Source organism: Rhopilema esculentum, chromosome 2 (genome assembly GCF_057945365.1).
Source record: "Rhopilema esculentum isolate cy_ngs chromosome 2, ASM5794536v1, whole genome shotgun sequence".
NCBI classification, from domain to species: domain Eukaryota; kingdom Metazoa; phylum Cnidaria; class Scyphozoa; order Rhizostomeae; family Rhizostomatidae; genus Rhopilema; species Rhopilema esculentum.
Genome location: NC_142816.1, coordinates 742,302 through 766,621, shown reverse-complemented (window position 1 = coordinate 766,621; position 24,320 = coordinate 742,302). Strand labels below are relative to the sequence as shown.

Sequence of the window (24,320 nt, the reverse complement as noted above, 5' to 3'; positions counted from 1 at the left end):
CTCCAGCAAGGGCGAGTGAACGCAAACTGATCGAAGAGAAAGAAGGACAAACACGTTGTGAAAGTACTTTGAGAAGGAAAAGGAAACGGCGATCTTCAATCGCGGGCTTCTTGATTATTGAAAAGGAGAGCAAGAGGTTGATTTGTGCCAAAATTAGTACTTTCAAGTGTTTTTATCGGACGCTAGGTCTTTATTGCATGATTGCTTCTAACTGTGGCAGAATTTTTGTGACCTCAACCTGATGAATTTGCTTGTGTGAACTGACAGGTCTTGCAGTTATTTGCGATGAGTAAATGGAAAGAACTGTTGTGAGAACGTTGTAGATGCCTCAGTTCAGCACGAATCACCAAGTTGCTGTTTTATGAAACTAATGATTAAAGGAGGCTCTTGTTTTTATGGATTCGTTTCCTCACTAACATATGTAAACGCTGAAATGTGTATCTCCACCAAGACAACATCATGGATGAGTGAAATGAACTGAAAGCAAGGAACCTGTTAGCATTTGCCACCGGCTTATTTCACCCAAAACATCAAACTGATGTCGAAATCGTTCGTCTATAGCAAAGAAGTTTAGTTTTATATCAACAGAAATCACTCGAACGCTCAAAGGCTTGCCTAGTTCTCATCTTGTTTAGCATTCGTGAGATGAATGGCATCTTGATCCGAGCTCGGGTTAAAATATTACTGTTTTCTCACGTAGGACGCTATTTTGCTTACAAAGAAATAACATTATGTTTTGCTTGAAGAACGATATATTCTCTCAGTTGTTTAGCAGCGATGATGCTCGTATTTGATAGCTTTCGAGTTAACAATCGCACCCTGGCAGTATCGAAAGCAACCAGTGCCAAGGCATAAACCTGCAATATGGCGATTCACATATTACCTAACCTACCCGAAGTTCCACGACATGATCAGATGTTGCACCAACATGGATCGAGCAGCAATTACCAAGAATCGTGTACAATTGGCAGCGATGCACCGATTGTTTTTAGCAGGCATCCTGAGGCAGACCTGGGTATCAGCCAGAACCACACAAACATGGGAATTCGACAACAACAGAAGAGGCGCAGAGCCGAGAACGATGGCAGAACGAATCGTCGAAGAGTTAGAGAAACGATAGTAATTCCAGATGATACACCCGAGAATCAGAAATTTGTTGCTAAAAATTGTTCTAATGAGCAGGTTGCTGACAATGATTCTGCTTATGACTACAAAATCACGGCACATGAAATACTTCGTTCTTACACTGGTGAATATGAAGTCTTGGAGTTTCTTGGTCGTGGGACCTTTGGACAAGTTGTGAAGTGCTGGAAACGACACACGAATGAGTTGGTTGCTGTGAAAATATCGAAAGATCACCCATCATACAAGAAACAGGCTGAGATCGAAGTAAATATTCTAAGCTTGTTGATGCACGAAGATTCAGAAGAACATAACTTCGTTCGTGCTGTAGAGTGCTTTACACATAGAAATCACACGTGTGTTGTTTTTGAAATGTTACAACAAAATCTCTATGACTTTCTCCGAAGCACAAAATTCCGACCATTGCCTTTAAAATACGTACGACCTATACTCCACCAAGTTTGCACAACATTACTCAAATTGAAAAGCATGGCCCTCATACATTCTGACCTGAAGCCTGAAAATATTATGCTTGTTGACCACGATAGACAGCCATACCGTGTGAAAGTTGTAGATTTTGGGAGTGCAACACATACTTCCAAAGCGGTAGCTTCAAGTTACTTACAGAGCAGATACTACAGGTATGGTTTTAGCATGGCTTTTTATTGACCTTTATAATTATAATGTCCTGTATAAAAGCACAACAGTAAATGTTCAATGTTCAGCATGCCCTCTGTTTTATAAGGACAATTTTATGAGAACTCAAGGTTGATAAAAAATTAAGAACAAGCCGAGGTTGAGGTACTGTAAAATGCAATTTTGAACAAAGTTTGTTTGCATGAATTTTCAGATTTTGGCTGCAGTTTCAATCAAGGGTCAGGGGGGGCTGACACCCCCTTCACAAATGATTCTGTTTCAAAATAAGGAGTTTATTGACTTCTAAGAAAAACTTTGCCAACAAATTTTCAAACTTGCCTGCAGGTAACTAGTTGCTTGCCTACTTTATTGGTTTGTACCTGAACATCCTAATATGGCCCTGCTTACACCCTAATAGTTTAAAACCAATCTAATAAAAACCCAGCCTCAAAGTTCTGCAAAAATTCTGAATAGCCAATCTGAGCCTCAATTTAATGGTTCTTGTTAAAAAGTGTAACGGTTTACTTTGTTCTTAACAATATATCATAGAAATAAGGATAGAAATATGAATACTCTAGGAAATGATAACTATTTATATTTTTATGGCCCAATATAACTCTAAAGCTCATCTTGACACAATTTCTTGTGGATTGTAACATTCACCAAGGAGTAATGATTTAGTTTGTTGCCCTATTTTGATCCACACTGGGTATATATATATTCCACAACTGCCACCTGGGTACAAACATCTAAGAGTGTCAGACGAAAAGCTTTAGTGACATGTTTCAAATTGTTTGCTTCTTTCAAAGCCACTTTTATATTCTTTAACACAAAATGAGTGAATGTTTAAGTTGTACATTGTAACAAACTGAATAGAAAGATATTGTTGTAACTCATAGTTAAAGACCTGTAGCAGGCCTGGCCATAAGGCTTTTAGTAGGGGTGCAGTAAACAGCTCTCCTAGTAATCTCTAGGTGGGCTTTTTCTAGATTAACTAGAATCAATAGAAAGGGGGCTTCATTTCAAGCAAAACAGCTTTTGCCAGTTATAGATGACCTTTCTCTGTCTGCTTTGTATTTGGGCACTTGGGCAAAACCCCCCAGCTTGGGAATTTGAAATTTTGCAAAGCCAGGCAGTGTAGAATTAGAGAGGGAAACTGCTCCCTAGAAAAAGGGGGTCTTCTTTACTGGTTCTCAAGAGAGAACCAGTAAAACAATGTGTGCTTTACTAAAAAAGGGCATACCTCCCAGGCACTGCCCAGCCGTTGGACTAGCAGGGGCCATAACCCCCCCCCCCCCACTTTTTGCAATAACAGGCTAGAAAGGTTTACTCTAACGCAACTTTGGATATTTCATATGTTGGATATTTTCTATGTGTTTTATCTTGTTTAATGATACATAGTTATTGATATCTTCTTTGAACCAGACTGTTTAAAAAAATTCAGTGTAAATAAGCAAGTATTTTATGAAAGGGGTGTTTTCTGGCATTCTAGTGGGCTTGTCCTGAGAAGGTTTTGGGCACGCCCATTTCAGCCCTCAACCCTTAAACTGGTGCCCACTCCAGGGCTGTCAATGGGGGGGAGGGGGGTGCGCGATAGCGTGTGAGTGTGTAGGCACGTGCCCGAGGCTATCTTTGAGAACGATTAGTCACGCTCCCAGCGATTAATCTTTTTTGGAAGAGCGCAATTACCGGATGCTGATAGGTCAATCCACAGAAACGGAAGTTTGACATCAAATTCTTGTTTCCACTACTCCGTTTTCGTATGTCTTCGTTTTCCGATCATTCAGTTTCCGTTTCTCTTGAGCTGTTCCCATTGCTGGCTTTTATAAATAGTTGGCTTTTATAAGCTATTCTTGGCTACTTTATACCTTTTTCATGCCAACATTGTAAATAAAGAGTTAATAATAATAATGATGGAAACATTTCATTTTCAATTCAACTTAAACTACAAATAATAATGATAATAATAATAATAAAAATAATAATAATAATAATAATAAATAATTGCTCCAGCCCACACCCTTTTTAGCCAAAACGAAAACAATTTTTTTTCCAATTACTCTGTTTTGCTCTTTTTTCATATCCTTTGTTTAAGCTCACCTTGAAACTGAAGATGAACAAATTTGTTTTTAGTTGACTCTGTTTTCGATTGTCTCATTCAACTCTAATGACTTCATTTTTGCTGTTCCATTTTCATCTTCAAACAACTCTGTTTTCGGTTGATAACGTTTTAAGATGAAACATCTCTATGTCGCACATACCCTTTACGATAACTCGTAAGGTAAACATGAAAATAACTATACAATTTGTAGCATTCAGTTCATCAATTTTCAAAGTCTGTGGAACAAAAGGCTTATTTATTCTATAAATGTTCTGACTGTTGTCTTTGTCACTTTTAACATAGAAAAATTAGTGTTGTAGTTCATAGTGCCATATATTTATATAGTAATGGAAGTTGGAGGGCCTACTTGGCACACTGTCCAAAGAACAATTTTTGTATTTGCAGTCTAGCATTAGAGTTTGGTCAGGGTACTTGGTTTTAAATGTCTGGTTGAATCTTAATTTTGCTAGTTTAAACATTAGTTAAATATCACATCCAGGACGGAAAACAAGTGCAAAGTGAAATTATTTAATCAATGAATGAAAGCAAAAATATATACTGGTTGAAGTCAGGAATAAGCACAGAGGGTATGAGAATGTTGCAATTCTCAAGTTAATTGGCTAAGAAAATAAGTTTTTCATAGGTGCACAGCATAGACACCAAGGCTTGGCCTAGTTTTGTGAACAACAATTTATAGCTATGTCTTCCTTCTAAGTCTGTGACATAATGTTAGAATATTATCCATTGAGACATATGATACTGCTGGTCCCTAAATTCTTGCTCCTCGTGAATTTACTCTGTTGAGCTTTTTTTATGTTCTGTTGCAAAAATGAATATTCTCTTTTTTTCTACATAACTTAAATCTTTCAGAGAACACAAATCTTCCATCCTTCTCTCACTTGGCCAGTCGCTGTTACATTACACTCATGCATTACTGATCCTGTTTTGATAATTTTAAGTTAGTTGATAGTCCATGAGATTTTTCTAAAATTTGTTGGAAAATATGGAATATACTCTCTACATGGCCTTGGAAAACTTTTGGTGTATAGAACAGGGCGGTTCTAAGTTGCTACCCTGAGTTTCAAACTTAATGCCATCACCAGGCAACTGCCATTAAGTAAACAGCAACGGTAGGTTAATTGGAGCCATAGTTTTACAAAGAAAATCAATCTTTATGCAATTTTGCTCTTAGTATTTTAAAAAACTTTTTCTATATTTAGTTATCTTTAGTTTTTAGTTCAAATATTTCAGGCAAGTATGGCTAGGGTCTAGATTGCTTGAACAGTAGATATAAGTGGTCACAGTAGACAAACTAGTGCACAAATTTATTATCTTCCTAACTTTTGCTTTCAATCCTCAAATTATATAAAGCCTCATCCATAAAACCTTCTCTTGTGTATCTTTTGTAAGGCCCAAGTTAGGCAACTGCCATGCAGTTTGCTTTCATTTCTAACCATTCTTCCTGTCTGTATCTCTGTCGGTTAGAGGCGTTTTTCATATATGGAGTTATTTGCTTCAATAGGTCTCAACTAAATGTATTGAAATTGTTATGAAAATATGTTTCCCAGTGGAAGAAAACCTACATCTGCATGCTAGTACACCCACAATGTGAACAACAGTGAGGAAAACCATGCCATGATTAATTCTGTTGGTTTTTATTAATCCACGATAGGTCATGGAATACTTGTTTTTAATGTTGCATTTATGGCATCTTAACTTGATTCTTAGATTTAAATGTTTGGCTAATTGCACAGATGATTTTTTTTATTTGCCTAACTTTCCTAGTCTAGATAACTCCTTCTTGGTGATCACTTGACGATCTGAGCCACATTTTTATGCTTCTTTGATTTAAAACCTATTGCCTGTACTAACTTTGAAAAAACCGTCACAGTCAATTTCTTACCTCCAAATGCTGTCATTATTGTATTAAAATGTTAAACAGGAAGGGGCATAGCATGTAACCTTGTGTGACACCTCGCTTGGTTTCTTTTCAGTCATCAAAGGGCGTTGGTTTTTACCATTTGTGGTCGTTGAAGTTACTAGCAAATAAGCAAAGATTTTACCAACTTCCATTGGAATATACCTGGAAATATGTTTTCAATGTGAAATTGCACCAATCCATCATGCCTCTATTTTCTTGCTATTCTAATGGGTTTGGACTTAATCAAAGGCTATTTTGCTTCATTCGATGCTTGGAGCTTTTTAAGACGGTTTAGAACACCGCTTTTAATACATCATTTGGTTGATTTAGTTTTACTATTCAATTCGTGGTTTTTTTGTATTTTGGCACGTCGAAGTGTCAACCAATTGGCGCTCAAACACATGTAAACGAATGCAGGGAACGACATTCCAATGTACGTGTTAGCTGGCGACTGCGTCTTCAAAGCCATTGACAGTTGTTTCACAGGCTGTATGCGCAATTTGTGTTGTGAAAGGTCGCTCTTATTCATAAATTATTCACATTAATCACTCTCTGGTTCGCGGTTTTCTGTCCATGAAAAATCGTTAGTCTTGTTCAAACGAATTGTACCTAAGGCCATGAGGTTAAGAAAAATCAACGTTTGAAGACGCCATTTCGCTGATTAAGTATTCTAGGCTGGAAATTAGTCGTAATTTTTGCCCCAAATTCTTCCCCGTGGTAAATGATTGGATGATTGCAAGCTTTACAACTGAGCCCGATTGATTCGCTCCAAACATCCACAAACAGACAGCCGTCCAAAGACATATTGCTTGAAGTAAAGGGAGACATCATATGGCAATTAATGAAATAATTGTTAGCTATAAAAAGCCCTGTTATTTTAATAATTTTTTATGAAAGATCTTGTTATTTTTGCCTTTGAAAGAGTCGAGGACCGCGGAGCATATTGCGGATTAAGAAGCTAAAAGTCTGGGAGGGGGCTAAGCATGCTAAAAATCAAGAGTAGGGGACCTTTTTGTAAGGTTTTAAGTATATTTTGGAAATTATTTGGGGGCTATAGCCCCCTTCAGCCCCTCGCTTTCGCGGTCCCTGGAAAGGGTACGGAATTCTGCTGATTATGCTGTGATTTGGATGTCTTTTTTTGATGCATTGATTTCTGATATCAGATTGAACGGGATTGTCAATATTTCGTATAATGATTAATGCACGCTTTTATAATAAGACGGACATCATAAGGCCTGCCGTGAAAGCCTTTGGCAGCAACTTACTTTTTAATCATTTCCGTTTCATTTGTCTGTCGAAAGTGTCACGATGTTCGATAGAAAAGCTGTAAACCAATACCATGTGAAGAGAAGGTTTTGCCAAATTTCTCATAACGCTTATTTGTTCTTCGATATCAATAGGTGATAAAATGATCATTTAGGTCACATTGTGTATTGTTAGCACGAAAGCAAGACATTATCTTGTAATAAAGTGTTTTACAAATGGTGCCTTCATTGTTTTGTTGCCTAGTGATGTTCTTCATGTAAGGCACACCTACATGTATAGACCACCCTATCCTAATGACACCCTGCAATCGTTGACGATCTTCAGTAGTGCCAAACGGGCAATATATTGGTGTTACCTCGTGCACATATGTGACGCACAAGTCACTTCAGGTACCTATAAAACCAATATTTCTGAGAATAATTTTTTTCGATTATAAAGTGATTGGTTGGCTAGATTGTGTTGATTGTTTGATTTGTGCTTTGGTAAATCATTTCGTATCGAGAACCTTCATGGAACGTTTCCCCGTATGTATTTTCAGATGTAGGGGATGATTGAATTGAATTAGGTCATACATTTGAACTTTTTTCTGGGCGGAAGCCTCAGCTTGTCCCAATGCTCAGGGACCTGTACTTTATTAAATGCTGTACCTTAACACTGACCGTAAGGCTATTTCTGCACTTTAAGTCTGTTTGCAACGAATTACAGTGAGCTTTCTCTGTAATGAATACCCTCTTTTTGGAAAGTCTCTCTTTCTCTCTCTCTCCTCGAGATAATTAATAGCGTCATTGTGATTATAGAGAGATTGATAAGGCTGTTTTTCAATGGTTTTTTTACAAAGAAACCAAAATTTATAGTTTCGTGCTGAAGAAAAAGGCGCTTTTAAAAGACGTAGAGAAGTTTGAGAATACGCCTTCTACAGCAGAATAGGAGAATGCATGCAAAAGTTGTCCCGCCCCCGCCCTTTTCTTTTCACAGTTTGTCCTCATTTTGACATATAAATTACCCTTATTGTTAATAGTTATTTTTGGTTTTTTAGAGCACCAGAGATCATTCTTGGATTACCCTTCAATGAAGCAATTGATATGTGGTCACTGGGTTGTGTGGCTGCAGAATTGTTCTTGGGATGGCCGTTGTACCCTGGCCCAAGCGAATACGACCAGGTAAGCTGGATATACAACGCTTATTAAAAATGTGACAAGTCCCTGTGGGGAAAATTGGACAGATCCAGTTTGGGATCGAATCCCAAATTTCGCAGGCGTTTACATTCGATCCCACTTGCTAGTAATCCGTTTCTTTGGATATGCAAAAAGGCGATTTCAAGTGAAAGTCCTTGTGATTTTTTGGCATGATCTATGTCTACTAAAAAAATTTGGTGGAATATTGTCCTTGTTCATGTTCACGTCTTTTCCACTTTACCAATTTGATACACACTTCAATGAACCCCTAACTACTTTGCATGCATGACAGTGACGGTGCGCACTAAAAACGATGGTACTAGTCTACAGAATATGATTTGGATGTGGCCTGATGCTGACCACGCATACGCATATTAACTGAAAGAGGGAGTACACTTAATTTCTTCGCGTAATGAGCCTCAGGTGTACCAACTGGTACAATTTTAGAAGTACTAGTACGAGCTGCCCGAACAGACTACGGCCGTTGAATTGTGAGTAATGGGTTTATGGCAGAATATAAATCATTTTCTCACTGATCTCCACCTGTGTTGCACAGTTTTTTTGTCAGAATACCTTGATTTTTGTTCAGGGAACAAATCAAACTCGAACAATACATTCTTGATGATTGTTATTACAACTTTTTGCATGAAACTCGCGCTTTTTACGTTTGCTAAAAACACACAAACATAGACAAAAAGTCATATTTTCGATGAAATTTGAGTCTAGCTATTTTTCTCGATATTCTTTTTGAATCCATTATTTCAAAAAGTACGTGTAGGTACCATAAATACACTCTAATTTTTGATAACCTTCTTTTTTTTAAACATTTTGATTCTTACTCTGAGTTTGTTTTTTAACCATTTGTAAACCGCACAACGTTTAAATTGTGGTAAGAATTGAAAACGAAATTTAAGTTCTCCGGTATTTCTTTCTTCATCATCAGCAGGTTTAGAAATAGAAAAAGTACTGTATAATACAGGCTTGATGGGTTTACCTAACTCAGATAGATAAGATGTCAACTCGTCGATAAAATTCAAGCTTGATACCATTATTCCAAATTGATTCTCAATTTTTTCCGAATTCAGAGCTTTGATATTCTTATAATATGTATTCTTATGACAGTATGTTCTCCGCAGAGTGGTATCCTTTGAGCATTTAATAATCCATTCGCAATGCAAGCATGACACGTCTTTGTGACCTTCAAATGAATGCATATTATCCGTGATTGGAAAACTGTCTTAAGAGGAAGTCGGTCAAGCTTTGTCTCGCAGTTGGTTTTCAAAACGAAATCCTCTGAGATATTCGATTAAGCCAATAACAAAAGCTTTGCTAACAGCAGCTCGAAGCCTTAAGACCATTGGTCGATTACTGAAAGATACTGCTAAGCTGCACGTCTTTATTGAAGTTTTAGAATGGTAGTTGTCACTGCTGCACTGAGATAAAGCCATCTCAAGAAGATAGGTTTTCGTGAGATATCTCACGATTCCTTTTTTGTATGTCATATGCAACGTTGACCAACCAAGCTATTTCACATGCTTTTGTGACCGATGGTTTTACCATGCCGTCATCAAAAGTGACGTTTCTGCTCTTTTGTTTTTAAATTTTAGTCAAGCCTCACAAAATATTAAAGGCTTGGATGACCATAATGCCCATTGTGAGAAACCTGAGATACCCTGTACATTGAGCAACGAAAGGAGGGGTGATTTCAAAAACTTGTCCAAGAAAGCCAGCCCCATACCCCCTAATGTCGGTATCTCTACTCTGCTGTCTGCAAATGTCATGTTTCACCATGCCATTTAACTTTTTTGTCATTGTAAACGTTTTTTTATTTATTAGGATTTATAACGAACCGACATGTAGAAGCTCGACAAATTTTAAACAACTTATACTGCTAAAAGCAAAATCCTCAACGATCTTTTCAGTTTTCAAATTGAATTTTGCTGAGGAGACAGCAACCTCTCAGTAAATCCTTGCTACTGGTCTGTAAACAGTTAAACCAAAGTTATTTATCTTTCAAATAAAGTGTAGCTGAATTCTGATTTCAATTCTAGTTCAATTATTTTTTTTCAATATGCATAAGAAACATTGATTTTCATTGAAAATCTTTATTAACAAAGATTAAGAAATGTTAAGGGTTTTATATATGTTCTTCTTTGCATGCTGACAAAATTAACTACCAAAAACGTGTCATTATCATTATTGGTTACTTTGCGGAAGCTATTTGAGTAACTAGGAATACGTTATTCAGTAAGAAATAGCGTACCTAGACCTCATCGACTTTATTTCTTATTGAATTCCGTGTTGTTCGAAAGATCGTGAGGCTTGGAGGCCTTACACCAGGGGATGTCTGGTCTCAGCGACGTTAGGGAACCCTAATGAAGATAAATAGTCTGTAGTACTAACTGGGTTTAATTTCTCTGCAAATAGTCTAATTTTCCACCACTGAATATAATGTTCATTTTTTTATTGATTCCATTTTACATTCATTAATCTTCTTACTTGTCTGTTACTTTTCTTCTTTAAATGTTTAATGTCATTGTGAAAATTAGACACACTGTTAGACAGATTGTGAAAGCTAGACAAGCTTTATGTGTTTAGTAGAAATGAGCTTGAACATTTATGCTTGTTTAAACATACCGTTATCCCCTAAATATATCTTGTACTGTGATCATTTTACTGCAGTATACCAGCGTGTCCTTGTTTATCCATGTGAATCACAAATAACGTCAACGCTCCATTTTCCACAGATTCGATACATCATACAGACTGAAGGACATCCCGACCAGAGGCTACTGCACTCAGCCTCGCCTACAAAAAGAGGTAGATACTTTCGCAGGCTAATCAACACAAATGGGCAACACGAGTGGATGCTTAAGGTGAGTCGGTGTCATCGTGTTAAACTATTCACCAGGGGGTTTGAAGGTGGAAAAACCGTTGTCAGAGTCGATTTGTAGAATAGATAGTTGTAGAGAATGGAGGAAGGCCCGTTTTCTGTTCAATTTGCCATTAACGAAGTATGATGTTTTTTTTTATTTTCAGTTAATGGCATTACAAGCATGGGTTGTATCAATGGGGGCGCCAGCCACTAAGCTCTGGGGGGGACAAACCAAACAAATTTAAGCCACGCCCTTTTACCACCAGAAAACGCCCTTTCACCAACAGGGAACGCCAATTTTATCCGAAGGGAACGCCTAAGACTAACATTTGTTTGAAAATTGGCGGTTTGAAAATCATAGGATTACATCACAAAAAGTACGGTGTCAGAATATTACCCCTCCCCAAACCATTTCTCATCGAATTTGGACGAAATACAAAATCGGTTCTGCTGAGAACTGTGGGGGACGTGTCCCCCCAGTCCCCCCGTGGCGCCGCTACTGGGTTGTATATTTCCAATTGATATATTTCCTTAGTCATCGATAAGAAATGAGGCTGCTGGCATGAACCCAGGTTTTTAGGAATGTAAAGTTGCGATAAAAGAAAACTTTAGTCTTGTCTTCTCTTCGAAACGGACTTGCTCAAGGCCTTTTGATACGATACCCCCCTCAAGGGGTTTTCTGGAAAATTTTGCCAACAAATGTTCTTCCTCGAGAAGGATAACATGAGTTTGACAAAGCTAATGTTAAAGCTAAATCTAAAGTTCTGAATCTCGAAAGCAAGGTATTCCTACGTTTCACAAAGTGAATAACAATTTTTTTTGTATATAAACTACAAATGGCAGGCACTATAGTAAATAATAATCAATTTATAATCTGAAAATTGGAGAGAAAAAATTTGAATTGAGTGCTTTATCAAATGAATGTAACAAGGGGCCATTCTGTGGCAAAATCTCCTTTACATCGGACCCAGGTGAATATGATCATTATGGATTTCTAGAGAGCCCCACACTTTTACCTTAATTAATAATGTATCAAAAATGCATATTTTTCGATTGATATATATGTAACAAATTTGGTTCTCTTGACCTTTTTAGTCTCAAGATGAATATGAGCGAGAGTCTGCTAAAACTAGAAAGGAGGAAGGAAAAAGATACGTGTTCAATCATTTAGAAGAAATAGCTTTGGTAAGTCTTTTTGATATTAGTCTTTTCAGTCCTCAAGTAGCAACATTTTGACACTTGAAATTGAATGAATGATTAAGAATTATCGTCTGTTTTTATTCACTTTTTGACAAATCAAGCACTGATATGCTTCACTCTTTGCCGCCATTTAACCATTTTGAAAATGATTCAGTCCAACCCTAACTTTTGTTTAGGGCATTTCCTTCCCATTGGCTTTGTTGAACTAAGTCTGACGCCATCCTTAATTCTCTTGTCATTCTAGGTGAATTTTCCTAGCACATTGAGTGGTCATGAGCAGATGGCAGAAAGGATAGACAGGTGAGACCGGTTTTACCATGGTAGCAAAAGCTCTTTAGGGTTTTCTTGTGTAGGTGTCTTTCCTAGGTATCTCGGCAAATGCTGTAGATCTATAACCAACTGCTGTCAAGGCTTTTGCTGCTTAGCGAAAAACTTACCAAAGCTAGGTTATTTTCTCAAAGAAAAAATTGGGTAGAAATACTTTGAAATGTTATTCCATTTTTCCTTGTTATTCTTCTCCCCAATTTCTTTCCCTTTCCCTAAGGCTTTATTGCGTGATAGCTTCGTTTTCCCCTCGGATATACAGCATCTAGTATATAAGCTATTTTGTCGATTAACCTTTGCCTACCATCTGCTCGAAGTCTTCCTCAATAGAACTGTGAACATATCCTCATTTCTATAAAATGATTCACTGGCTTAAGTTGAGCATGTTTACTGTGCTATATTACACGGTTAACTTCATAAGATGTAAAAGGTTTCTAACGAGCTTTTTAGCCTGTCTTATCACGCTGTTGATGATTGAGCTATGGGCGTGACATAAACACTCGATCTCAGCTTTATGAATATTTCATATTCTTCTCTGATTTCTTTGATTAAAGTCTTAGCTACTGTTTTGCGTTGTATTAATAATCTTGATAATTGTAATAATCTTGCATTGGAATAATCTTGCATTGCCTAACAAAATATTCTTGTACCTTTCAGGGCTGTATTTGTCGACTTGTTGAAAAAGATGTTGGATTTAGATCCAGGCAGACGTATAAAGCCAGCCGAAATGCTGAGGCACCCTTTCTTCACCTTTACGCATATGTCACAATTTCTCTATTGTAGAAAGTAAGTTTGGATCAGTCATCCAGTTTTCTCAATACAAGGCATTCGTTGCAATAAAGCGCGGGTAGATTCGTTTTCTCGGAATCAAATTGATCCCAACGGAAGTTTTCAATTGTTGGCGAATGTAGATATTTACTGCTTGATAGCGGAATAATTGAAAATGTTTTGTCATTTCGTGATTATTCCTAGAATACTCTTTTTAACACCAAATTGTCAGCTATGTAAATCTGTGTTTCCTGCTTCATTTTTACTCTGAACTGTTGATTTCCAGCGTCCAGGCCTCAGTCCACGCAATGGATATGATCGCCTATTACAAATCACAAACATTGGCGCAAAGAAAAGCTGGCGCAGTCGCCATACCAACTTTGTCAGCAGCAGAGCGCCATGGAACTGAAATTCTCTTCCCTCCTTCTCATCAACACCTAATCCAGGTATGTTAACTGATTGCAAATTTAAACTAAAGATGCTAAAAGGGCTTAAGACATGTTTCAATCAAATATTGATCACGCACACTCTTTTTGATTAGTAGATGGTTTAAGCCACAAGCTTTGGAAACATAAATTTTTTTACTCAATATTTGTTCATCCCACCGTGAGCAAACTACATGGGAACGATCGCATGTAGTGGAAGTTTTGTTAGTTTGTTAGTGTCCCCAATTAGCTTGTAAGCTAAATATTTTTTGACACATTAATAAAGTTTTTGATTGATTGATTGGTTGATTGATTGATTGATTGATTGATTGATTGATTGATTGATTGATTGATTGATTGATTGATTGATTGATTGATTGATTGATTGATTGATTGATTGATTGATTGATTGAGTTTTAGCTATCACTTAACGGGTTTGATATGTTGATCTTTCACAATTTTTGTCCCTATCGTCATTTACAATAGTTCTTGTTGACCAATTCAATGGTGTAAGCGCATATGTCTCATTAAAGGCAGTCTGTCCCCAGTAAAGGGAGTGAAATTCGCGCACCGTTGAGCTTGATCGATAATTAAACGATTTAAACCAATCAAAGACAACTTTGATTCCAGAGCTTTTGAACCAATTGGCTGTGTTCCCGTTGTAGTGAAGCTGTGGCTAAAAAATTTGGTTCCCTGCTTGGTTTCTGCGACATATATGTCAACAGTGAAAAAAATGCTTCCATTATCATCATTCAATTCCAGTAATTAAATCTTTATGCCATTTCCGATAGCTTTTTGCTCGCAGTTTCAAGCCACTACCGCAGATAGGCCAGCCAAAGCGAGCAGCGTAATCCGTTAAGGCAAGATGACCAATTGTTCATATTAGCCAATCATTGAGGGGACAGACTGCCTTTAACAGTTGGCTAGTAAAACAAAAACGTTTGGAGTGAAATTCCATTGTTTTGATACTTTTCATTTTTATTCTTATTTAAGCTCGCCCTTGATACTAAGCAAACAAAGTAATTGTATTGCGCTAGCCAACCATGTTCACGACACATGCCCTTCAAGAAATTGCCTTCAATGCAAGCTTCCACTTGTCTCGCAATGCTTGTACCCCTTGGTCAAATGATGCTACCCTCAGTTAGACTAGCATTTTAAGTAATGATTTCACAAAAATATGTTTTCAAGAATTATTGATTTTGGAACTAATAGCCTGAAAAAGTATCAGAAAATAGTGAAAAGAGGTACGCATGAGTCTTAGAGACTCGACAGTCTCTTTAAGCAGTATCACCAAGAACCGCACCGCAAAGCAGTGCTGAGGTTTTGGCGGACTGTATGCCATCCCACAGAGTTGCAGTAGAAGTGTGCAGTAAAGAAAGCCACTGACACCTCAAACAGTCGGCTGTAGACCGGCTGTAGATCAGTACAGCTAGACTGAATGAGGACCTAAAGCCGACCTAGGGCCAGCAATTAGGCTGTCAGTGGCAATGCAAGTGGGAGGTAGTTAAGTGTGAAAAGAAGTACGCATTCAGTCTAGCTGCACTGATGAGCCCTGATATGGGGCGAAACCGGTCTACAGCCGACTGTTTGAGGTGTCAGTGGCTTTCTTTACTTCACACATCATAAAATAGCCCTACATGTGCAAAATCACCTAAATGCCTTAGAAACTAACTGAAATATTGCAACGTCTCTTTTCCCATCAAATCACTCAATCTTAGTTTCTGTTTATAACATCATAAACGAAGCCAGCACAACAGCAATCCGTTAGAAAAAAAAAACTCCTTCATCGGCCATATCTCATCTTATTAATGTTTAATTTATTTCTAAAAATTGAGGTATTTAACGGTAATTTTTTCGGTTATGTGGTTAAAAATAGAAAATGATATTTTATGACTAAATTATTTTGAAGATGCTAAGCGCAAATTGGAACATTGACGATATTCCTTAGGTGATGATCGAAATTCCTCAGAATGTGATGCCTGCTTTGTCAATAAATTTTGTTTCTTTTTAAACCGCTAATGATATTTTTGCAACTAATAATTTTTTCCAATTTAGCCTCATCTCCTCTCCGGGTCCCATCTCAATACCGGCTTTGCGTCGGCTTCAAAAGACGGCCTATTCAGGTATGAATTCTTAGATTCCATTGATGTATGGTTGCAATTGTCGTATCGATAACTGTTGTATCGAGCTCTTAATATTATATTTGTATACTGTACCTTTGACAAATTTTTAAATATGATTTTGAATTTATGTGCTTGTGTTGTGGAAAGATGACGGAAACGAAACACTGAGTTTATAAAAGACATCGTTCAAAGAAAGGAAGAACGAAAATTTCAGCCATAGGATTATGTGCCTCTTTAATTGACTCAAAAAATATTCTTTGCAGATTGAAATTAAAAAGATGTTTCGAAATAAGATAATTTCCTTTCTATAGAAAATTTTGTATCTTATGAACTGTAAACTTTAGTGTTATTACGTTTAAACAATTGATATTATTTGTTTTTACTGTCTTAATCGAATTTGACAGTTGGGTGTTTCTTCTGGTACAAGTTTTACATTTCCGGCGTGTTAGCTTTAAAATGCAGAAAACAGTGTGTTTACGATTGAAAGACCGGGTTATATCGTTTTAGTGATATTTTAAATAATCAGTCTGGTCGGGTTGGTCATTATTGAAACCGATATTTTTATAAATGTCAACGCGAAGAAAAACATTAATACAAATATCAGTAGGTTGTTGAATTTTACATGGACTTTTCATTAACAGAAGTACCCACCAGCCGCCACCTCCGTCAACAATCCCACTCCCCCCTGTTTCATGGAGATCAGTACCTGAAGACGTGGGTTACATGTCTGCAGAGCCGAGTCCTAACCAGGTATGCGTGATTCTATGATCTGCTTATTTTGAAACTGCGCCTTTTACATATACAAGTCTCTTTTCGCTATTCGTAAAGACTAGTGCCAAGCTAGTATATCTCCCACATATGTTATGCTCGTCTGTTTTGATCTTTTAAAAGAAAAGCGTTATAGATGCTGAAAGATACTTAAGATTACGATGTTTTTGAGAAAAGAAAGAATAAAAGATATTTGATATACATGACTTGTTGATATACACATTCAATGGTGGTAGAACGGAAGTACAAAGGTAGACCGTGCTGAGGGAATGTCAAATTCTAGTGAAGCTTGGATTGATTTCTTCGTGAATAAGCTTTTGAATCGCGAAAAGGAAATCCCTTCGAGGGTAATTGCTCGAAATGAAAAGCTTCTCTAAATCCTTCGAATAATGTTTGCAAATTGTTGTAAGGCAGAGAAAGGAGGTCTGTTTTATCAAGAAATGGCTTTCGTTTATTGGATAATCTCCGTTCTTAAAGATTTAATCTAGCCCTTTCTTCCTGACATCCAGTGCTTAAAAATGTTGAATTGGAATCCTTTGTATGTAACTTTTCGTATATATACAATTTCGTTTGTTTTTAATTAATTCTCTTTCTTCAAAGAAGTAAATGTTGCCTTTTCATTAATGAAATACGTCTTCATCGTTATCCAGGAGATTTTTATTTTAATGGAACTCAACTCGCTTTATAAATAGCCAATTCTCGAAATGCTACAACCATTGTGGTTGGATTTCACTTCGCGTTTGTAAGGTCAACAGCATTTACGTAATTTCACTTTCTTTATGAAGAAAAACATTGAAGATTGTTTGTTCCTCGACAGCATTTAAGTCACAGTCCACAGAGACTAGGACATGCTTGGGGAAGACCTGGGGATGCCGGTAACCCTGTCAAACCACACTTGGGCCCAATTTGTGCACCGAGCCATTGGAGTATGTGGAATACTTTTACCGTGCCCCCGTGGCAGTTGCACGTACCTCGGACAAAGGCTTCAACGTGTACCAGTAACGGTGCTCTGTCACCAAAACACCATCTGGGTCATTTGGCCAAAGTTGAAGTAGGCGAAGCTTTGGGAAGATCTCCGATTTACGTGCAGGACAGCCCAAGCCCCCAGCGCAGCGTTATTACAATATCCAGCTCAAGCGATGAAGGTGAACGTGATGAGCAACATGTTAATTGTGGTCTCTTAGCAAAATCAAGGACAAAAGTTGAAATCCCAAGCCCAGACGCCGTAGATACTTGTGAATTGCAGCAGAGCACATCGATGCAGTCACCGAGCCCAGTATATCCAAGTGTTGTCTCTGTTAGTATGCCCCATTTTACCCATAATCAGCAGCAACAGCACCATTTGCGCACTTCTCCGCAGCGATCTTTAGTCCAGCACAGTATCTCATCCTTGATGCAGCCGAAGTCAAGCCCAGGAAACCATCGGGTTTGTTGTCAGCAAACACAAGGTGCACTAGGAGACATTTCATCAAATTTATGTTATTTGCACGTTCCAGTAACTGTGGCAAGAATGGATCAAGACACCCCGGATAATACTGCGTTAAGTTCCCCAAACCATAATACAAACCATTTGTACCCATTTCGTAGACAAGGTATCACTGGCTTGATTCCCCAATTACCCTCAAGCCAAACAGCCTTCAGTCCCGTTTGTGCTGTTATGACATCCACTGCCAGCTCCCCCTCTCGTGTCCAGTTGATACACCCTTGCTTCCTGTCCCCTGGGTCAAGTACATACCCCCAGAGCTCCGTTGTGTACCCTCACATGCAAGCTACCGTACCAAATGGAGCAGCGAATGACCAGTTCTCACAGAATGGTTACTTAATGACTCCAACAGTGAATGGTTTGTCGCAGGCTCATTCCTGTAACTCGATTGTCGACAACAGTGCTGCGAGGTTGGCAAGACATGGGCAGTTACACTCTTCTCCATACTCAGCTGCCCAGCTCTCCCCGCAGAGGCGTGTACATCACATTGGCTACGCGGGGTCAGTGCTCAGCCATCCTAGCTACCAGCCTGTAGAACCATCAAGTGCATACCTGGCATATACATATTACGGACCACACCGTCTGTAGTTTGGTATTGTTGAAAATTACCTATATTTTAATGTTAGTTTAAGCTGCATCCAGGTCATTAGTTTAGTATTTGCACCATCATCTAGTGAAATTTTAGTTCTATGTTTTAACGTACTCTATTTTAAAGAAAACATTTTAATTTATCGTTATGATTCTGTTGCCAAAATGCCAGCAGGACTTATGCTTGTTCTGACAGTTTGATATGGTTTTGACATTATGAGTGTTAAATTTCAGTCTTAACATTTGTAGTATTACGATCTTAAAATTTGTAAAACCAAATTATTGCATAATTTAAAATAATTTATCACTGATGTGTCTTTGTTTTTAAAGTTTTTGAAATGTTATTGTGGCAAGTTTTAGTTGCTGTCCTAAAGACGGTTTTCATTATATTTTAGCCAAATAAGTCAATGTAGCCTCAGTCTTGCAAAACAATCCTCTTTCTTGATTTGTTAACCAATAGAGTGTCAGGAAAACAACAGCTTATAGACACCGATGTTGTATTACCTAATCCGTTAGCAAATGGAATGTGGTGGCAAATTTTTCGTGCAGTAGTTGACTAAATCAACAGTACAGGGACAAGCATAAAATAAACAAAAATGATTTGTATAATTAGGCAAGCGTCTCGAATTCTGGCATCTAGATCAACGCAGGGAGGAAACAATGTTTAAACCTGATTCGAATTGCTGATTTTTAGTGGTTGAAGAAATCATATTCTGCTGAACAAGATCAAGCCTTCCATAAGCGCTTTGTGTTTTACTTGAAGAAAATGTGAAATAAGTCAAAGTGTACCTGTAATGCAAAATAAGCTGTTGTTTTTGCCGTGTTCCGCACTTGCGTTTTTGTTTTGATTGCCAAATTTCAACAGCATAAGTTTCAGAAGTCTGACTTTGATGCTAATTGTTTCTTGTTTTTCAAATGCTCCATGCATTCGAGGTTGGTTGTTTTAAGAGCTTACCAACCCTAACCCTAACCCTAACCCTTACCTTAATTGCTATTGGCATTGTTTTAAAAGATGGAGGTTGTTACAGCACGGCTTAGTTTTAACGCAGTGTTAGGATTTTTGTCGTTAATTGTAGTTAGTGTTCAATTGTTTTAGTTTGTTAGAGTTGCATAGGTTTCTAATTGTTAATCTGTTGTTGCGAGCAGTAATGTTGACAAGAGTGATTATATGACTCTTACTACTTGTAAATACTGTATCATAATTAGCTTTGGCCGATAATAAATTATCTCAAATATGTATGTTAGGCTATCCATTTATCTGTGCTGTCATATATCCAGCACGATTAGAGTGGCTTTGTTCTCTAGATATTTAGTATTTTCATATCACAGCCAGCTTAAGCAATGCGCATTGCTGATTGGTTGAAATTTATATCACATGACGGCAAAGCTACCCAGTAAGAGGGCATGATTGCCTGGCGTTTACAGAAACAATGCTTCCTAAGATTCTGTCTGTAGACTATGAAGCATCACAGTCTCGTTCGCTTATAGGGCTTGCAAAGAGTTAAATTCAGCAATTACGTAAAAACCTTTTCACTATCAACGTGAGTCACTTGAAGTAACAACCCAGATTATGCATTTACGATACACCTAAAAGCGTAACCTTCTGGTAGGCTTTTAATGTGTGTATACCTCTATATTCTAATACTTTCTGGTCCCCTACTTGTCCTCCTCCTTCTCTGTCCCACGTACGCAAATTTGCTTTACCGCCTCCAATTTTTGTTCCCAACCCTTGTCCTTTTATTTCGCAGTTCACAGTTTACACCATTAGTTTAGCTCTGTATGTTTTTTTGGACCCCCGCCAATTCAAAACCATTTTGAAAGTTGTTAATAAAGCTGAACACTCCTTTTGATCAACACACCTCTTCTAATAGCGACAGAAGTTGTAACATTATTGTATTTGATTATGCCCTCCTGGATTTGCTGGCTGTGGCATGAGTTGAAATGTTATCTAGTCCTGAATAAACGCTGTTGTTTGATGCCATCGTCCCTTTCACACGCATGCACCCTTGTTGGAAGAGTAAAGTATTCCTCGACGTAGCTACTCTTTCTTACTGTAACAGATACAATATTAGTTGACGTAATATCATACTTCTCCTTATTAAAAATGAAAGATTCGTCTGATTAGTGATAAAGCTGGACCTAAAGAGTCGTCGTAACATGGAATATTTAATATTAATTTTCATCTTTCGCCCTATAATTGTAACTGATTTAAATTAGAAGTTACGTTTTATTATTTCAAGGATTATGCAACTAAGTAACAAGGCGCTGTAGATCTTTGCAAGGGCTCGAGGCAAAGGTTATAGGATTCTCTGTGAATCTTATTGACATTATAGTTTGATAGGTCTACAGCACTATTAGTCTGTTCTCAAGTGTTCCTCGCGTGCCCTCGCGTGCCCTCGCGCGCCCTCGCGTTTTTGCGATAGGACTTTGATCCAAAATCTATATCTTTACGTCATTGTGTAGATTTCCCTAGCTTCTTGATTGCCAGGTGTGTCTAATTATAGAAAAACATGCACGAATCGCAAGGATCTTTTGACACCCTAAAGAGATTCACCCCTTTGCCTCTACCCAGATCAAAGAGCTATACAAGGTAGAAATAGTTGTAAAACAGTAGCATTATTGTTATAGTTTCCTTTTGTTTCACATGGTTCATTTAATCGATTTTTAAAGTTACAATATGGCTGGCTGTTCCACATTTTAGTGTTTCTTTACCAGATCATCTGAGGTTAAATGTTTCCTTTATAGAAAAATGTTATTTTAGTTTGTAATGCCATTTATGGTTCTGTCCATTATGTCCTGGCCCCAAGACCCCCCCCCCCCCATCCCTCCTCCAAACCCCTTATAGTTCGGGCATAGTCTTCCTTTGACAAAACCGTAAATCCGTATGTCCTATTTCGTATGTCCCAAAATCTTGTAACTTTCAAAAAAATGCGTTGATCTTACTCGTTTATCTGTAGCCCGTGCATGTTACTACCCGGCTTTTATCCAAACTGATTGCTGTTGTCTCTTGGCTGGCACAAGGGCATCCATGATTTTACCTTTGTTTTTGAATAAATTCTGCCCCTAAGCAGCATTTAAAAAAGGATGTTTGGTTTCTCAGTAATGAAATCAGATTACTTTGACCATAAAGATCCAGTAAGCTATTTGTTGGAACAGTGGCCAGCATTATATTTCCTTTATCAAGCGTGCGATGTTATGTAGAGTTTTCCCATTTATAACGGGATCGTTGATTGCTTTTATTAATACTCGTTGGGCCTTGGTGTGGTATGTATTAATGCCATCTGAAGAAATGAAATAAAAACAGTTGTTCAATTTGCTTTTTCTCTCAACATTTTTGCCATCTCTACATTTTGAAGCTCTGACAATAGCCAACATTTTCAATAGGCAAGCGGCACTGATTGGGCAAACTTCGCAGTCATGTGCTCGCGTTTCTCATGGATCTATTTCGATTCATAACTGGGAATATGTTTTCCTAGCTTGTAGTTTTTGTTCTATCTTCTGAGGTCTCATACTCTTGAGAGAGTCAGCCGAATAGCATGAGTACATTTCAAATTGTTTTCTCTTTCCAGAGATATTTAATTATGTTTCACCAAAAATTATTCCAGCATTGTAAAATCAATGCATGCATTCCCTTCCTTGTCTTGGTCATAAAAAATTATCGTAGTTTCATTTCTTTTCTGAGATTTAAAAAATGATACAACAACCACACCAAATTGTTTCTGATGGTCCCAGCTGTATCAGAGGTTTATTTGTTGATTATGAACAAGAGTGAACCTAGAAATGATCCTTGCAGTATCCTGCAGATCGCTACCCAGTCATGACTTAAGTCGTTCTTGAAGACGTCTTAGAAATACAAATTATTAAAATTTCGTAAACGTTTCAATCTCCGACATGCTAGATAAATCAAATTTTACAACAAACAATGCACCGAATTCTTCCATGCAAGATGCAAAAAGAAAGACAACACGAAACAAAAACATAAATTTCAGCAGTTGATGATGCAATAAAAGGCGTTAAACTTCTATTTGATTCAATTGACACGATAAAAGAAACATAATCTGGTCAAAAAGTTGTGAAAATTCGATGATGATTTCAAGGACCTGCGAAAACTCTCCGAAAATAAAAACCCAGGTGTTCATGTGTTTTGCACAATGCGCTTGACAATCCGCTGAGAATCGTGTGAGGCAAAGCTTGACAATAGAAACAAATTAATTGTAGCAATGACGTATGTTATTTATTGGACACAGGGGTAAAGGGATTAATTAGAATAAGCAAGCATGTGAGCACGTTAGATGCACATTAGAATTGCAGATCTTGTTGTTATTCGAAGAGAGTATTTCTTTCCATATTACTACAACTCACAGAGTTTATATTAATGAACCTTTGGGACTTGTCTCTAAAAAGCGTCAAAGATAAAGAGACGAATGCTCGAATTAGAGGACTGGGTACAGGTACCGTAGTCTAAAAATTGCCTCCGTTGGATTTTTAAAGCTGTTTTTGCATCTCAAAATTCATTTTGCACGTCAAATATTCAGTACGTCAATTAACGCCAGAAAGCCAAGTTTCATTTTTATAGCTTGCAAAGTTCAAGCCATACCTAAAAGGTAGGAATCCTGTCACTATGTACGAAGAATACTGGTAATATATATATATATATATAGATACTCAATAAAAAAACAACTTGGTTGACGTTTCGCTATAAGCTTCTTCAGAATAACTAACACATACATCTGGAGCGTAAAATAAGGAATACGGAACAAAAGAACAAAAAGTAACACATTTTACAAGCAAGAACAATAATAGCTAATTTAACAACATAATGATAGTTTCTAAGCACAGCCGGAGGTGAGAAAAGATGGATAAATACAATAGATCAAAGAACAATAGAACAAGTGTGATAGCAGATGGTATAGCATGCAGAAAGGTCCAAGGAAAAGGAACGGTAAATGCTGTCTGTCCCAAAAAAAATAAGAAATTAGGTAAATAAATATAATAAATATAGAATGCAAAGAAAAGAAAGAAAGTAGATAGAAAACGTGGAAAAAATAAAAATAAACAAAAGTAACAAGGAGAAAATAAACAAAAAGATAGGAAATAAAAATAAAACTATGTGTCAACTAACCTAATATTAAGGCCCCGGGGCGCAAAAGTTTCTAACTTATACTGCCAGAAACTTTCACGTATCCTACCATTCCCATTAAGTCTATCTATAATAGTAACTTTTATATCTTCGAGAAACCCATGATGATCCTTCCCTGCAAAATGCCGGAAAAAATCAGCCTGAGGTACACCCGAAGAGCCCCCGATAAGCTTACGATTGCACGCCTTGTAGTTATTAAACCTAAGCCTAAAAGGCGTGCAAGTGCTACCCACATACTGTACACCACATACTTTACATTCCATAAGATACACAACATTGGACGAATCACAATTAAACGAAAAATTTATCTTATATTCCTTATCAGTTATATGGGAAGTGAAAGTATCAATGTCACACATAACATTACACACTTGACACCGAGACTTGCCACACGGAGTACAACCC

General features: G+C 37.5%; 1 protein-coding gene across 1 annotated transcript; it reads left to right on the top strand.

The window, feature by feature from the left end:
* LOC135695449 (homeodomain-interacting protein kinase 3) lies at nt 1-22,087 on the top strand. The gene is made up of 10 exons (XM_065214538.2): nt 1-1,763; nt 8,083-8,206; nt 10,969-11,097; nt 12,192-12,281; nt 12,541-12,596; nt 13,278-13,406; nt 13,675-13,834; nt 15,869-15,936; nt 16,578-16,686; nt 17,522-22,087. Exons 1-10 carry the CDS (start codon nt 865-867, stop codon nt 18,773-18,775), a joined length of 3,018 nt encoding a protein of 1,005 aa, XP_065070610.2. The 5' UTR covers nt 1-864; the 3' UTR covers nt 18,776-22,087.
* Nucleotides 22,088-24,320: the final 2,233 nt, after the last annotated feature.